This window comes from Tribolium madens, unplaced genomic scaffold, assembly GCF_015345945.1.
Source record: "Tribolium madens isolate multiple individuals breed KSU strain unplaced genomic scaffold, Tmad_KSU_1.1 Scaffold_1;HRSCAF=32;Tcas5.2_LG8, whole genome shotgun sequence".
Lineage (NCBI taxonomy): Eukaryota > Metazoa > Arthropoda > Insecta > Coleoptera > Tenebrionidae > Tribolium > Tribolium madens.
The window spans coordinates 239,744-258,580 of NW_025400984.1; the positions used below are offsets into that span (position 1 = coordinate 239,744).

The following is an 18,837-nucleotide window of genomic DNA, read 5'->3' on the forward strand; positions in this document are numbered from 1 at the left end:
TCGTTATATTAATAGTTACAAAAGTGTTTATTTCTCAGTTGACTATAAAATGAGTTACGATAGTCTTTGTTGTATAGGTCGATTATAAAAAGACTTAGCTCTTGGGTAAATGACACCCTACCTCGGTTGTAATATACAGGGTGAAATCAAAATTAGTGCACATATCGTAAGCACAGTGACATTGCCTGTTCTGATTATTCGTTTTTTAGTCGGCTGTAAAAGTGGGGCAAAACCCCCTTCAGGGATCCCAGTTGCAACGCCTAAGGCACATATGAAAAGAAAATATCAGCGCAAGTACGAAGAGTTATCAGTAACCACAAAAAACAAAAACACATTTGAACATGAGACTGCAGTAACTCCTGGCTTGCCTACCTTCCATTACAAAAGGTGTTCAAAGACGTATCATCTGCTATCAATACATGCATTTTCGCGAATTCACCTAAATCCTGCCTGGTTAGTGAACCACACACAATTCAAGAAATTAGACACCACCACATTTTTTTTTAACACACTGACTTTATTAGTAAGTGACGTTTAAAGGCAAGTTGTCTTTTTTGCAAATTTTTTTTATAGAGAATCATTTTATATTTTGTATTTTGCTCAACGATTTTATGTTAGTGGAATGTGGTAGAATTTTGACTAAACTTAAAACAATTTTAATTCATTCATAAAACTAAAATAGAGATTTTCAAATGCAGAACTGTAGTTTTTTTATATGTTTAAGGGGCTAATCTTTTTTTTGTGTTCAGTTATTTTGACTTCGGCCCGATATTTATATTTACTGATTTTAACTTTCAGAAAATAAGTTGTGTAACTGATCTGATTGCAAAAAAGTGTTTAATTTTCGTTTGGTGGCCTGTTTACGATTTTGTTCTGAAATCGATATCTCATTTGCGTGCTAAAGTGTTTTCTGATTTTCTTAATAGTTAAAATAAGGGTAATTTGTCATTATTTGAGGCGAAAACATGCGTAAAATGACGCTTTCCCATGCCATTTTAAAATTAGGCAGGACCAAAGTTCTGGCCAATTATAAATAAATTAACCGCCAGCACCGGAATCGCATCCCCTAAATTCATTCTTAATAGACCTTGTGTAAATGGGTTGTAAAGAAAATTGCCTTTTATTCTTTTTTCGTATTGTCCGGAATAAATCTTTGTTAATTTGCATCATAAACCCTTTCCGACTAAAATAGCCAACAATTAAACAAAAATAAGACTAGGTAATGAAATTTGCGGCCATTACAGCACCAGTTCAAACTTGATCTAATCTCGAGGGCAGAAATCCAGGAATTGTCCGAAGTTTAATTGAAAGAACATAAGGTTGAAATTGGCAGCAATTCGCAGATATTGGACCGTGTGAGAAGTTAATTCAAAAGTTACATCGTCATAAATATTGTCGGCGGAAAGTTTCCGATAAAAATCAAAGTTGTTCGAGGTTCAGTGGAAACGTTGCAACAGCTACCCCCGAAAGCATTTTTGTCACGACCATATTCAACGAAACAGAGACAACTGCCTGATATTCTTCCTGGGCCATAAATTTCGACAAAGAAACAGTTACAGCGTACTATTTAGCCTTATTGTGGCCGGACTGGTCTAATTCCTAAGGCCATTTAAACTTGGAACGACCTACGACCTACAGTCGTATTTCCTTTGCTTATTTCCCACCTATCACCACCTACGGAGAATTAAAACAATTACATGTAATTAAAACAACTACAAAATTCCAACCAAAGTTTCATATATTGCTTTAAATAAAAAAATATTTCTGTTAAATATAGTGCTACCTCGCTAAATTTATTTATAGATTCAAAACAAATTTAATTTTACATTTTGAAACGAGACATCTACCACATACATACTAGCAATTTTTTTTTTATAAAAAAAGGGCTGCAATGACCCGGGTCAAGTATTTTCGTTATATTATGTCATTACAGACCGTGTCCCAGTTATGCACGTTGTAAAACTTAACTAGCCCTTGTTCAGTGTTAATACTACAATGGTCTCACAATTCAAACTAAATTACAAACTCATGACAAACAAGAAACAAAAAATATTACAATTACCAATGTGAGTGACTGTAATATACAAATTGTTTTTTTTAAGTTACAGCAGAATTTTAGAGGGAATGGGTACAACAACATTGAAAATATTGTCACTAAATACCTATTTAACAAAATAGTTTTACGTTATAAGTTCAGTAAGTCATATACTCGTATTATAGTACGAATGAGATGTTTAAGGACGAGTCGACGAAGGAGCCGAATCCTGAATATCGAAAAGAAGCTTACGTGTATATCGTAACCTATTTTTTGTATACGCTCCCGAAAACAGCTGTTTTAGGGACTCATTTGAGTCCCTAAAATGAGTCTTTTCCGGACTCAATAAAATAGTACGCAAAACGGTTATTTTAGGTACTCAGTCCCTAAAAACAGTTTTTGCGGACTAAAAAATAAAATTGGTTACTATGGTAACGAAATTTTTTTAATTAGTAAGATGTGTGAATTCGTGTTTTGGGAGCTTTAACAAAAAAATCTTGTATGCACCACGTACGCAAAAGGTTTTAGGTGAGTCCTCTCATTAAATACTCGGCTCCTACGTCGCCTCGTCATTAATTTCGATTCGTCCCCTAAAACCATATTTTGAGTACTTGATACATAAATAGCTATTATTTCATAATGTTTCAAGAAAATTCGCTAAAAAAATTGATTTGGTTTTATTATGTCAAAAATTATGTCAAGTGTGGCTTGGTTACACTTACTGACTCTGATGCCGCAATAGCTTAATTTCACATACTCAAAATGGGACTGGGAAGCTTAATTTACAATATGAAATAAACATTTAGTTAGCTTTTTCAATTACTGTCTTTGTAATGACTAATGATAGACTAAATCCTCTTTACAATTTCGATAGTTGATTTGATTCTTCTGTCACACCCTGTATATATTTATAGTTTATATTTGGGAGGGACTATCATGTGGTGCAATTATCGTAAAGAAAATGTGCGTAAAATGCGACAAAGTGGATAAATCAATAGACATACCTCAACCACAACCTAATTCAATTATTAAACCAAGTGACCCCATTACGTTCGGTATAATCCGTCAAGGGTATTGAAAACATTTAGTAGTAATCTAAATCTTTAATTACCCAGAGGTTTAAAAATTCGAACCTTCAAATTTGAGCAGTTCTGCTTCAGTCGCAGTGCTTAATTACGTACTGGATTTAGCTAATTAACACATAGACATGAGCTTTTAGCAACTTTGTAAAAGAGACTGGTTTCAGAGTAATGCATTAATCCCGAGGGACATCTTAGAAACCTCCGCCACGCGGGGAGTTAGCGTAGTCTTGAGAATTACATCTTAAGACGGTCGTTTGATTAATGAAAATTCTAATCGACCGAGGAAATTTCTAAAACGAAGTCGTACAGTTAATATTTTTTAGATAAGGTAACATCACAAGGAAATGACGTTATAACATTATGACGTTTCGACGAAGCCTTTGAGAAAAATAAAGCAAAAACTAAATGAATAATGATAAGCTTAAAATATTAATTTCATCACGTGATTTTCCGAAGTATTTAAACAGTAAATTCATTGTGAGTAGCGGTACTAGTGTTTTTCAGTCAACTCAGTCCATATGCAAAGTTTTAGAACAACAATTAAAATATAATAGTCCAAGAGTAAAACAGGATGGAAGAAGTTTCAATTGGCCGGAATCATGGGGCGAGAAGAAGGACGTTGTTAACACATGATGGAATTCTGTACTCAGATAGCGTCGCACGGTTATTAGAGGATTGTTAATCAATTAAGGCGACAATTGTGTGTGCCCAGTGAGACACCGACTGGAAGCGACTATTCTGGCGCGATCGTTTGGACATACAATTTCACAACAATATCCTCCAAAGACAAAAAAAGAAAATCAAGCGACGTGATGTAATTAAAATTTTCCCCTAGTGATTATAATGTAAGCGATGCAAAGGATGGGATCTGAAAAAAGCTCTACTGGACCGTTTGCGACATCTCGACAAAATAATGAAGTGGTTGGAGCACCCAGAACAGTAGTTAAATATGTATAAATATAAATCACTCAGTAGTCAGTTATTATTATTTAGAATGAAGTCAAAATAATTGTTTGCCTTTTAATCAAATAAAATATTGAACAAGATAATTTTTGCTGGCGTACTGTATATTTAATGCAGAAAAAAAATGGGAAAAGAATAAAATGTATTGCGCTGCATTCATTGAAATTCTATTTAGAACCAAATACGCTCGTGATATATTCAATGACTACCTCTAATTTGTTGTAACGAATCCACTCATGCAAATTTGTACGACGTGTTTTTCAAAATTCAGGCAATATTCAAAACACATAATTCTGTCTATTGCATAATAATTTAAGCCCTTCAAAAAATTTATATAAAAATAATGGACATCCTACAAAACTATAAAACTGGGCTATAGAATATGACTAATTTATAACAAGAGTACAATGCAAATATTACAAAGATTTTTCGTACACGCAATCAAGTTTAAAAATAGAAAATATGAATTATCCAATTAACAGTGAAATATATAATTTTATTCAAAAAATTGATCACTAAACAAGTTATTTAAAAACGTAAATTATTAGAGTTTGTTCACCTTTCTTTTTATTTATATTTATAATTGAACAATATTTTAACATTTTATCAAAATTCGTAATTAGTTTAATAGACAATTAGGAGTAATTTTTAATTAAAAATCGTTGCTATGAACAGATCTAACGACAACTAGGGTGAACAAGAAGTATGGAGCCAAACCAAATTTTCATCTTGTACTATAAAAAATATGACCGTTTTTGGAAATGAAATATTTTTTTTGTTTTTGAGTTCTGAAAAAGGAAACTAAACTAAATCTTTCTGCTTGTTTTAGCAAAATAGAAAATACGCTTGATTTCATACTCTTTGCGCAGCCTGTATATTAATACTAGATTAACAAAAAATTATTTAGATTAAATTATTTAAATTATTTAAAAAATATTAAAAGAATTAACTTTTTATTTTAATCATGATAATCGTTAGAAACGTTAATGAAATAAAAATGTTGAACATATACGGAAAGAAAAAGTGTGGAAAAAATTAATATCATTTCGAATTTTTATACATCTTATATTTTCTGACATTGTTGGAAAATGTCTTGTGCTTATCATTAAAAATAATTGTTTTTTTTTATCTTTCACTCGTTACAATTAGTAAGATTCCTTTTTCTCGTATTCTTGCTCATCCATTCCAAACCTTTTCTTTATTAGATCATGTGGATTTTTTCCTGTCAACGTCTCTCATTATCTGTATGTAAACATTCGCTCGAAATATGAACTTTCCGCTTTACAAATATGACGTGTATTCCAGTATAATTTAGTTGTGTTTGTGCAGGATTTGTGACGCATTAGTTTTAGGACTGTTCGGTGAAAATCGCAATAATGGTTTAATTAATTAGTTATATGAAGTTACCGGTCAATTATGGCATCACGGGATTGCTGGCTAGGTTTCCGGGTGCGGGCATCGGTCTCCGGTGAATAATATCGTGGTGCAGTGAATGATGAGCTGCACTTTGGGGGCATATGTGTCCATTTGATGGACGACCATAGACTATACTCCTGACCGATGCACTTCTGCGAGCTCCAATGCGCAAAGCATTATTAACTCAGACTTTCAAAAATATTCTAAAATAAAACCTTCCGTTGACAGAGTGTTCCACGAGTAATAATGAACCCGAAAAATGTTTTTAAGCAACCAACATTACACGACAAAGATAACGTGGATAATACAAAGTGATCCACAATGAATGAATCTGTTGGCAACCCTTTTGATTAACAACAATTCAATAATCTCGAGGGGTTGTACGTTAAGTATTTGTTAACAACCGACTTGATTCGTATTTATGGAGAATGTTTAAAAAACGCTTCGAAGACTGCAGCGCGATATAAATAGCCCGGCTTCGAGTATAATGTATAAACTTTGTCAAAAATAAAAATACGATCCCTATGTTTAATTAATTAAAACCAAATATTTTTATCCACGTTATCTTCAAAATGTAATATTGGTAGCTTCAAAAAAAATTTCAGGCTCATTATTACTCGTTGGACACCCCCTGTATGCATCCAAGTTTGAGTGAAATTTGACAATTTGCGGTTTTGTGTCTTTATAAGATGAAAGAAACGTATCTGTGTACGGAAAAACACCACACGACCTTAAATCATTCGGAAATGTTCGCGAGTTTCGCTCCGGCATTTATAATGAATTAAATTAATTAAAACTTTAAACTGAACACTTGTTTAATTTGATTTAACGTAAGCAAAGTGAATGAGGATTGCACCTAAACTAACACAATAAAATTTGCGAATTATGCTCGAGTTGTATATCAATTTTTAATTAAAAGCAACAAGAACGTGTTTATTAATAGAAGGAAAAAAAACCACAAGTTTTCACTTAAAAGCAGAATATTTTTACATGACTATTAGAAGCCGAATGGAAATAGGAAACTGCTATTTGCATCGAAAATAAAACAACTTAGATCGTTTTCTTGTTACAACATGCGAGGAAGGATCTTGACGACCGGAGATATGCTTAAAGTCTGAATTAAGTTTTGACAAAATCATAAACATCTGGATGCAGAATAAACCTTTTCTAGATGAGCGACTTAACAGAGCCACCATACACAAAAGCTTGCAGTTTCTTGTCAGATGTGGAACTTTTCAACACGGCGCTTATATGAATCGGAAAATTTATTTCGCTAATAAAACATTGCACGATATTAGTAATTAATTTCCATAATTGCCAATATATACAAACTTCTGTCTTTATTTAGAACAAACAAACAAACTGCATGACAACAAAAATTAGTTGTAATATTTATTCCAATATTATCCATTCACGAAGCTGTTGCCGCTAAGCTATAAACCGTACCTCTTGTAAATCTTCATAATCACCCTCAAACCGAATGCTCTGCCTGTTTCTTTTGTTGTGAAAATCGAGGGCTCTTGGTACCTACTCAGTATGTCTATTCTAGTTTTTCCATGTCACTGTATGTTGTCGGAGTAAGAGGAAGATAGTGACGTAAAACTTTCAAATGAGAAGCAGACTTCCGAATCAGTGGTAACAAAAACGTAATAACTCAAATTTTAAAATTTATTTAAAAATATTTAACAAATATTCGTTTTATAAAATGAAATAATCAAATTACGATACATGTATCTAATATCCTACGGCTAATAATAATTATGTATGAGAATATTCTTCGGATGAAGAAGTGTCGTCACTCAACCCAAATCGAGGGCGAAATGTTTCGGGTGCACTGGTATCTGTCACCCTCGGCTTCGTTATATTGCTTAGCGGCAACAGCTTCGTGAATGGATAAATAGTTGTTATGAAATGTTATTTTAATATTTTATAACAAGTCTTCGTAAAATTCAAATGAAAATTATTGATGATGAATACTAGTAACCCGAAAAATGTACAAGAAATTTCTGATAAAATTTCCTTGTATAGCGATTTTATGGTCTTTAAGGGTATTTAACTTTTTGGGTCGTTCATAGTAGAAATAGTTATCACCCCAATAAATCTATTACACACAAAATTTTTATTACGGTTCAAATTAGAAAACCCCGAGCACTCCATCGGTAGCTCACGACATTCCCCGGTAAAGCCCTCAAAGTGAAAGATGTAAAATCAAACTATACATAATTGAGGGGTAAACAACCATAACTATAAACACAAAAGATATTCTTTAAGCTATCTTATGACAAATAACCTGACTTTGACCTACCGTCTACCAATGATTCGTCACATCGTTTCAGTTTTTGCCAGTTTTTTAATCAATAAAATAATGTATACCTATATATCGTCACGTTGCCGCTGCTATTGTCAACATCAACATATTGAAATTTATTGTTTGTTTATAGTTGACATACAAATATACGTTTTGCTGATTAGACAATTAGTATGCTCCTTCATGTAATCGATAAATAAAAAACATTTTTAATTTATTAAAAAATAATTTACTTAATACAATAGCGAATAACTGATAAAAATCGCAATTAGGTTTTGAGACTAGCTTCTCATTCTGCACGATTATGTGTAAAATAACACTGCGTATAGATGTGGCTTTTTGATTAAGAACTTTCCGATTAAATCTGATTACTAGGAGGAAAAAGATTGAGAGTGACCGTTCAATTTTATAGAGTCAATACAGGGCTTCAAGTGAAACATATTGCGAGGTTTAAAGTTAATAACACTGGCACCGAGTGGTCTTGATATGTATTATATTTGAGGTTAACCCTTTCATATTCCAGCAAGTACTGAAAGGCGGCGCAAGACGAATAAAAAAGACTAGTCTTGTCACGTTTCTAGCTTTAGAAAAGTTGCTCCAGAATTTCGCAATTTCATAATTAATTTCACGGATTAATAAAAGTGATCCGATGGTTATTAAAAAACCTTTCGAACGTGAAGTTACTACAGATCAACGTCATAAGCAAATGTTTGCTTCCAGGTGAAATGTAGAATTGTCTGGTTTGGATATTGTCTAATCCAATTATGATTTTCGATTGGCTTTTATAATTAAATTTCCAGGTTATGTCGTTGGGGTTATGTATGGACCGATGTAAGTTAACAGTCAGATTAACGAGAAATGGCCGAATTCAAAGCTCCAGCTCTTGTGTAATAAATTGAAGCATTCGAAGTAACATAACGCGGTAGAGAAGCGGTAAACCCACTACGTGACGTCATATCAGTAATTTTCATTTCAAATCTCACTGATTGCAACGACTTCTCTATATAACAAAGTTTCAAATTATTGGTGTAATTCTAGGAATTCGGTTAACAGCGCAAACATTTCAGTTAAAGCTGAAACTCGACATAGCCTTAGCGATACAGGCTTATTTACAATTAAGGGAAGCTATGAAATGGCCCACTTGAATTTACAAAGTTCTATCCATTATTGCAGCAGGACTTTTCCACTCGATCAACAGAATTATTAAGCAACAGAATTACTAGCAACGATAACATTAATAGACGTTTTTTGTTTCTTGTGTTGCTTTGTTAAATGTCCCGGCGCATCCGCCATTTTTCACCTCCAAATACACAAGGCGACAAAAAAAAGTCATGTTGTGACAACTTGACACATTTTATATCATTTTGTTCGTCTCAGTAAGACAAATCAAATGCACTAAAAAAAAATTCTAAAAGTGCACACACTTTGAACAAAATTTTTTTTTTCTAATTTAAATGAATTTAAAATACTTAACTTTAAAAAATCATTACTCAATAACTATTAGGCCGATTTCCTTCAAATAAAGACCATTTTAAAGAGATGGACTTGCCCTTTAGAATGATATGCAGTTTGAAATTGAATATTGGCAAACTTTTCTTCGAACAGTGTTCGAAGAAGTTCGAAGTAAATCGAAGTAATCTAAGAAAAACCCTACGAGTATTTTTTTGTTCTTCGTCACCATCGTGTAGAGGATCTTTTTATTAGTGAGAATCCAATTTCTTAAAATAATATACCGAGTAGTTTTCAAGATATGATTTTTTGAAGTTAAGGTTTGCTATTCAGGTATTGCGCCATATAGGAGAAATGCATGTTAATCTTACTTAAAATTGCATTTTTATAAAAGTATTTGTTTTTAAAGCTCTTCTTTTGCTTAAAAATGGTCAATTGCACCTTCTTTGTTCTAATTAGAATAAACAAAAACTGTTTCTTTACTTAAAACAAATAAAGAGCATCTGCGTACTAATTAAAGCAAATAAAGAGTTTTTTGTTCTAAAAATGATCACTGATCATTGAGCAAATTTGGATTACAACTAATAAAGAGATGCTCTACACGATGGTAATGATGAAAAAAATTTTACTCGTAGGGTTTTTCTTAAATTATTTCGATTTACTGCGAACTTCTTCGAACACTGTTCGAAGAAAAGTTTGCCAATATTCAATTTCAAATTTTATATGATTCTAAAGGGCAAGGCCATCCCTTTAGAATGGTCTTTATTTGAAGGAAATCGGCCTAACAGTTATTGAGTAATGATTTTTTAAAGTATTTTAAATTCATTTAAATTAGAAAAAAAATATTTTGTTTAAAGCGTGTGGACTTTAAAAAAAAAAAATTAGTGCATTTGATTTGTCTCACTGAGACGAACAAAATGATATAAAATTTGTCAAGTTGTCACGACATGACTTTTTTTTGTCGCCTTGTGATATCAGAGTGTTAATTCAATATGAAGTAATGCGCCATTGAAAATTTAGTCACTTTTGTGGTTGTCGGTTCGACTTCCGCTCGGTAAGTCGCCGGATTGTGTGCATTGAAAGAGTTTTGAAAACTTTACAACCACCTCGAGGGATTACGTTCAGTAATCGGATCTAAGAAGGGGACTTAATATGAATGTCAAAAGATTCGTTACAAGTGTTGGAATCAAAGCGCTCCTTTCGTCGACTTTTTTCTCATTGTTTGAGTCTTGGAATTAATGGCAGTCGAGTTTTGTTTAATTCCAAGCTGAGCTCCTCCGGCTAATTAATTCTAGTGTTATGAAGATACATGTTTATGTGTCAAGTAGTTCTCCGTAATAATGTTTTTAGGCAGCTCCAAGGCAGATACAGTGACAACGGATTACGGCATGTGTCATGCCGGGATACACTCATCTGCAAAATTAGCGCCATAGACAATGTCTCTAATTATAAATATAATTGGGTTCCCTCAGATAAACTTATATCCGCAACAACACCAGTACGTCTAGTAGCTTGTTGCAACAAATTGGTCCCGGTTGCCCCCAACTCCGCCAACCTACATTACACTTTCAATTCCCAAACGGAAACATGGTTTCAAGTATTGATATAAACACTAGAAAAACAAAAACGTCGATAACATTCGTGACTGCTGTCTTTCTCGTATATTTCATTACTTTTAAATGTAGCTACGAATAGCAATTACTTCAAAACTGAAAAACACACTTTTTTCAAACTAAAATCGCCATAACATCACCTACATTTCCATTCTTCACTCAAGCATCGTGAACTATCTAAATTAATATTTGTTTTCCCCATTTCTTCTCTTATGTCATTCGCCTCCCTCATTGCTCCTTATTACAAGACATTACCTGTCGTACAAAACCTAACTTTTAGCTTAAAACTATATTATTTGCATTCCCCATCCAACTCAATCATTGTTTTTTTATTTTCAATTATATGTTGTATGTATTAAATTATAAAAGTACATATCATCCATTACAGTTGATATCCCTATAATTTTTTTATCAATTGCGAAATACGGCTTATTAACTGCAAGTACAGTACAAGTACAGCAAATACAGGTTAAATGTTGCTTATTTCGTTTCTAAGAATTTAAAACTTATACTTATTTTCAGTGACTTTTCTTTAATTTTATACACATCCAGGGTGAATCATTTATTATTCATTTATTTAAATCAAAGTAGTTGATATGTCATTCATTAAATTTAACAGTGTCATCAATTCCACTATTTTTCCTTGGATTTAAAAATGCATACTCGTTTTCATATCAATGTACTATCGAATTCATAAAAAACTAAAACAGCAAAACGTGGTAGTTATGTCAACTTTTCAAAAATGTTGTAACATTTCTACTACTTTATGTTAACTGGTTACTAATTTCGTGGTGGTTGGTAAATCTGCAATTTAGGGTCTTTTTCAAAATAAATATAATTAGGAATTTAGGGCTTTAAATACTTAAGAATTCAAATTGTCATAATGACAGACGTTAATATTTGACATTTTCACGTAGCCCAATTTACTCCAACAAAATTTTGCTGTACTAGTTTTTTGCGAATTCTATAGTACAGTGATCGACAGTGAATTTCGTCCACCCAATTTCCTTGAAAGATTAAAAGTGTAAATTAGTCTTTAGGTTTTACTAACCTTGTTTCAGAATTTTGATTAACGTTTGTCATGTTGACAGAAGGCTCGATAATTCTTGCTACTTTTTACCTTTGTCCTTTGAAATGGTAGTCCTTGGTATGCCCAAAAGTATGGAGACACGTCTTTGAGACATACCTTCTTGTATGTACCAAAGAGATAATTTTTATTTTATTAAACGCACTTACTGCTGGCATGTTCGAATTTGATTAAATTTGACAATACGTATTTGAATGTCAGTCAACCTGACAATAAAGCACAAACTACAGTGAATGTTTGTGAATTCACAGAAATTGGGTGGACGAAATTCACTGTCCATCACTGTACTTCAAGTAGGTTGTTAGAAGTCTAAATGCAGCTTTAATTTAAAGGCCAATTCACACAAAGTGTCATAAACGTCATTCAGATCATATTCAGATCAAATTTAATCACATCAATAATGACAAAAATCTTTATGTTTGCTACCCTATGCTAGAGTTCCCATATTTCTAATATAGGAAATCTACTCTATGCTAATTGTTAATTAGCTAATTGTTAATTTTAATTATTTTTTGCCACCGAGGGTACCTACACATTTATTTGAAAAAATAATTTTTAGAGAAGATTGAGGTTAGGATTGTTTGAATTTTCGCATGCTAAAAGAATCCCTTTCACCGATTACTTTAATGCACATTAATATGAAAACGAGTATACTTTTCAACTGACTTTGTTTCATGAAAAAATATGAAAATCGATTCAGGAAATCTATTGTGATTTTGTAAAATTTGTAAACTCCTATTATAATAACCATTTTTTGTCAATGTGAAATACTTTAGAGCAAGTATTAATTCAGGCAACAAGGGATCTGAAAAAGGTCTTTTAAATTTTATTTTTTATCGTTGAGCATTATTATAGTTGGCAAAAATCCCATCGTTCCACAAATCACATTACAATAACATCATAAAAGCGCCGTAACTTCAAATGGAAATTGTAATAAAATCCAAACAAGTTCTGGAGTTCCTGAATACGAAAGAGCGGAAATTGAACGAGCAGATTCCGATAGCAGGTGCTTTCTAATCATAGTATGAAGAAATTGCCGTAAAGGGGTGAAAGCAGCCACGCGCCAGTCAAATTTTCCACTTACCTTTCGGTGTTTCCCGGCGGAACATCCCCTAATGCGGAGACTTTTAATAATTCAAAGTTCCTTTCAAGTTTATAGTATAATATTCAATAAATATGTAGACACCGAAAGCCACACTTAAATTATGTTATATGCTAAAATATGACCAAATCCACATGTGTGAAAGCGGAATATAATTAGATAAATTATTTAAGCCCTCTGTTTTATGGGAGTGGCAAAATTCAATAATTTGAAAAATTGGTTTTTGGCGAATAATTATACGTAACTATAGAAGCATTAATGTAGTAATTAGATCATTTATTATTTGGTACTTATTTTTGAATAGTTTTTTCAAGTCACTCCAAGACATATATACATTTATCAGACATTAGTATGCGGAATGAATTCTAAAGTTAATTGCATTTAGTATTATGCAATTTGATTGTAGTAACATTTTTTCTAGTCGAAAAGTAAAAATAAATAATTAAAAAGGACGTAATCGATGTTTATACTAAAGTCTGGACTATAAGTAAATATTTATGGATAGAGCAATATTTTTCCTTGGCCCTACTAAATTATTTTTCAGTGCATCACCGTTTGAGATCTTTTTTAGGTATTTTAATAAGATATCAGCCAAACCTTTACCAACTCGTATTTTTCTTATCTCGAATTTTTCCCATTTTTGTTAAAATGCGGAAGCTTTGGTTAAGGCATGTATGCAACCATGTATTTAATTTAAGAAACCTACGTTTCACCATCACGTTTTAAATTAATTCCATGACATTAAACTTATAAAGCACTTAGCTATATTTCTCCAAATCTAGTTCGTCCTTCTTCAAAAAAATGGAATTAAAACAAGCTAATTTTAAAAGCTGGGGATGTCAACGTTTCACGAGCACACGTGTTGTTTTACGGCGTTCGCCAGAGATAATTAAAATCTTTTAATTGCGACACACAAAGCGACGTTTGTGTTACAAATAAAATTGCATAACCTCTAATTTTCGTCATTAGTTATAAATTATTCGCAATGTATATCCAACCAGCTTTGTTAAGGACGTATTAATAAAATAAAGGTCACATTGATCGATTTAAATCAAATTTGAAAGCACGTACGTTGCTTGCAATAAATCCGCTTTAAGACCGGTTCAAACAAGCGACATGTTTTAGGGCATCAAATTACTTTTATACGCGAATAAACCACGATGTACTGTTTGTTTTTTAAAACACTGGACGCGATAGGTGAGCTTTAACTTTTTCAATGAAAACAATAAACCCCGACAAGCCATGCATCTTAATAGCTTGGTTGCCAACTTTGTACAAGAAGTAAATACATTTTGTCTTTTATTATTTTAATTTACAGTGAATAAATGTCTGATTCACGCTAAAAAACGTCCACGTCATTCAGTACTGCGATTCCATTACCTTAGATAAGCTAAATAAGTATACAACAGATGTGTAAATTTATCTATCCCTCCGCATACGACAGAATCGTACGATAGTTTTCGACCAATCAAATGTTAGGAATTGTGGGGCTCGACCAATTCCCCTTACTCCCCACCTTAACGTCATCCAAGGTCATCACCTTACGTACCTGTTCATAGAATGCAGCAGTACTAAAACTATCCCGCTAATTACATTATCACCGTTTTTTTTAAGATACAAATTTGGAAAACCACCAAAACATTTGGATTTCCTTAATTGTCAAAAACTTTTCAACCGGAAAGGTTTTTTTATGATTAACTACGAGGAAAATTTGTTTTCGTTTGAGTTCTAGAACATTCGAAGACGACTCGGTTGGTTGTCTCTGTTGCTTCCGTGAATGAACTATCAACAGTAGGTAGGTACTGATACTGATTACTTAGCCGTCTGTGGTGACTAAAAGTGGACAAATCAAGCTGCCAGATTTAATTAGTATTAATATTAATATTTGTTATCTATTATCATTTATCATCTCAGAAAATTTAGTACAAATTAACGGTTCTAGTGATTTCCAATTAGCAGTTTGAAGTTCTCAATTTTTAAGAATTATGACTGCAAAAGCAAAACTATTTTTCGCTTTATTTTCCATTTCGTTTTGTTTGGAAAATGCGATAAAATTTTATTATGAATAAACGAACGTCAGATTTTTAATTCTAAAAATTTAAATAAGCATTTTGTCAAAAAGCAAATAAAAGATAGAGAGTAATTAATTTACAACTTCGAAAATATATATATTAATAAATAAAAAATAAAAAAAATTATAAATAAAATTGAAGTCTCAAACCACCATGGAATAATTTTTATGTTGTTTACTCGCTCGTAATTGGTGGAAAAGTCCCGATAAATAACAATTAAAGATTTTTGTTTATTGGATGTTTGATTATATGATTGTATTATGATTATGAACAATCGCTTGAACGCGTCAAGGATACACAACAGTAAAAAAAGGAAGAAATGAAACGGAATTATGATCCTCGGATGCGGAAATAATATGTACCTACAAAGATGATTTCTCGTGTAAACAAATTTTCGCGATTGTACCGATTTGGCTTCACGTGCGTTGTGACTTCAGTAGCTCTATTTCGGTGTTTGTAAACAAGTCTAAGAAAAAATACGAAAAATGTGAAACACGTAACACTGACGTATTTTCTTGATGCCTTATTATTTCAGTTTCAGCGGGCATAAATTTATCAAAACACGTGTGGGCATAAATCAGCCTACAATAATACCTCCGTAAATTGATTCTTTTGGGCTGATGATTGGTAGCGTGCAAAAAAAAACAAAAATTGAAACACGACCGCGTACTCTATATTGAAAAAGTTTGAGATAATATGAGTGGAATTGTTTGGAGTGAGGAAACTTTCAGCCTTCAGGATTTCCTGACTGGGTGGCATTATTTACCTAATTTTCTTCAGCTGTAAAGTTTCAGATTCGTGTAATTTATTACTAGGGGATGTAAAAATTTGTTTCGACGATGAATCATTCCGGTTGTTCTTATTGTTATTATAAAAAATTGCACAGGTAGTGTCATTTATAACGAAAATATGAAGTTTTTCAACAAAATAAATTGACGCGAATCAATAAAAAGCCCTCAATGTCACGGCACTTCAAAATCAGCTTAATTATAAAGAAAATCGCTTCGAACCATAACTAGATGTCAATTTAAACTTCGTCTTGTTACGAAAATCTTAGTTTCCCGACAACCAATTAAATTAAAAGTGGCATTTCTAACACCATTATAAACTTGAAGAATTGGGATTTAACCCATTGAAAAAAATATCTTGATAAAGTGGCGTTACTTTATTAAATTTCACAGATACCGAACCTGACCAAAAACAACAATAAAAAAAACTTGTTGACATTTCTGAACTCACCTGTTATAAAAAGCGCTGAGAGGACAGCAAAACTGCGTTTGACTTGTTTAAACACGTTATTCATAATAGGCCGGTTGAAGCACGTTGGAATAATTGAATCTCCTAGGGTGCACTTTCGGTTTCGATAGTCACGTGGACGAAGAACTCAACACGAAAGCGACTACACCACCCAACGGTTAAACAGAGACTGATTTTGCAGTAGTAGAATGTGGCGCCAACGTCTACAACTCACTATTTTAATTGAGGGCCACGTAACCTCGTAATGCTCTGTCCCACCTGTGGCATTCACGTGTGTAGAAAAAGAAACGCGAACGTTATCTGTCGCTGTTTTTTGCAGTGGTGGCTAGATCACGCCACTATAGTTGTATAATTGGAATGGTATGAGTTTCAGATTTACATTGCAGGTATTGGATAACTATCATCGTATGATTCTTCGCTGGACGAATTTTCGACACGTTGCATGAGTCTTAAATTTATGAATGCATACATCCGGTAATTATTATCATATGATTAACCAATTGGTGATCAATTATCATAGACAGCGCTGATTGATTTTTGATATAGGTAATCGTTTTAATGGGGGCCTGATCGCCTCGGGTTAATGCAAGGGTATCTTTGGGAGAGTAAGATACCGATTTAGGGCAGTTTTTGGAAAAACTATCAAATGCGTTCTTGAGATAAAGGATCAAACCGAGGTATCATCCACTGCTCACAATACTTGTACAACTCCTTTAGGCAATGCATTACAATACTCTACAAAACAATATTATGCAATACCAAACAATACTTAAAAATAGCCGACATAACTTTAAGACAATTCTTGACAATACTCGGCAATACATACAAGTCTTAAAAATTATTTTTTTAGAAAGTGATTTGCCCAATTTCATTTAACCAAGCAGTGGTAACGACAATTAGTGGATAAGCATTTCACAGTTTTCGGGCCTATAACGCTGCGAAGAAATGTATTTTTTATTATTATTCGTCCCCATACACTTCCAGGTGTCTCAGAGAGTTGGTGAAGTTTATTATTGACCTTTAAATGTTAAAATTTTAAAAACTTTATACCGGGTGGGGCATCGGTTACGCGCACTTGATAAATCGCGACTTCAAATTAATTAAAACTGGCGATATTTCATATACCTAACTAATTATTGATAGGGTATAATTTGAGAAATTTTCTATTTTTTTTTTTTGATAATAAATGAGTCCGTAACAATTTTGTGTGTTTTATGAATACTTTCTGTTAATTTACCTATAAAGTTTTTACACTAAATGAATCTGTACCTGATATCACAATTTCAAATTTTGACTTGGTTAGCCAAATAATTGCTTTTTTTTACTTAAACACAAACCAGACAGGTGATTTATGACAAAATGGTATAATTTGACAGCAAAAGAATTATTTACTGGTAGCCGACCACTTTAAAGGGTCTTTTTGTTGTAAACCTTGGAATCTTACCCCAATTGCAGTTCCCCATTGTCAACTAAATTTACGATGGCACAAGTAGCAGATCATAAATAAAAATGATTTTCAAAGTTAAGATGGAAAATTGCGTTTAATTCAAAATCTAATTGGTATTTTTTTTCTGATTTTGTAAACAATTGTAGTAAGTGATTCTGCGTAGGTCAGTATAAAAATTAGAATTAAATTTTTTGGGAGAAAATTACTTTTTATATTTTTTTTGCCTTGTTTGTGAATGAAAAATTACCAAAAAAAATTACAGAATGTACCTTACTAATGTCCAGATAAGTGTGAAAAAATTCAACAATTTTATTTAATTAGAAGTGGGGATTTTCTTTTTGGGCGTAATGGATGCCCCACCCGGTACTATAGGACATTGATAGATAGGTACTAATCTAGTGCATCGCCTGAAATTATAACTATACAGCGTGTCCCAGAAATAAAGTACAATACAAACTTGTTTTTAAAAATGAAATACCATGTATATTTTCTTAATATTTTTGAATGTAAACTTTTATTGGTAGATTTTGTCTGGTGGTTAAAACAAATTGTTTATTTTTGGCGAAAAATTTCTTCAATTTATTATATGAATAAATTTTGAAAAATTTTAACATTTAAAAATCAGTAATGGTCTTTGCAAACTTGCTGAGACGCCGTGTATAAAAAATGAAATGATGTTTTAGGTCCAAATATTGTATTTTTGTTTTGTTTGGATTTTAGTGTTAAAAGGGACCTGTCTGATCGCGCTTGCGTTAATGCAAGTGTAGGGCCATTTTTGAGACACAAAGTTAAAGCTGATTTGAACACGCGCAAAATTCATTACAATGGCCGTTGGTGAGCTAAATTTGCGAAAGGAACGCAATTAACAATTGTCAGGAAAATTATTTTAGGCCGGCGGCAATTTTAACAACTCACTACTTTAATAATTTTGAAAGTACTCAACCACTTTGAAATAATCCTGTCAGAACAGCTGGTGCCAAGGTGTCGAGGTCAGGTCATCATTTAA

The 18,837-nt window shown here is 32.6% G+C and overlaps 1 protein-coding gene across 1 annotated transcript in view; it reads right to left on the reverse strand.

Moving 5' to 3' along the window:
- The window catches only part of LOC123016373, a 30,984-nt gene extending 14,388 nt beyond the window's left edge, over positions 1-16,596 (reverse strand). The window contains exon 1 of the mRNA XM_044416730.1: positions 16,367-16,596. Within this exon, the coding sequence (XP_044272665.1) occupies positions 16,367-16,430 (64 nt within the window). The 5' untranslated portion in view covers positions 16,431-16,596. The remainder of the gene's footprint in view (positions 1-16,366) is intronic.
- Positions 16,597-18,837: the final 2,241 nt, after the last annotated feature.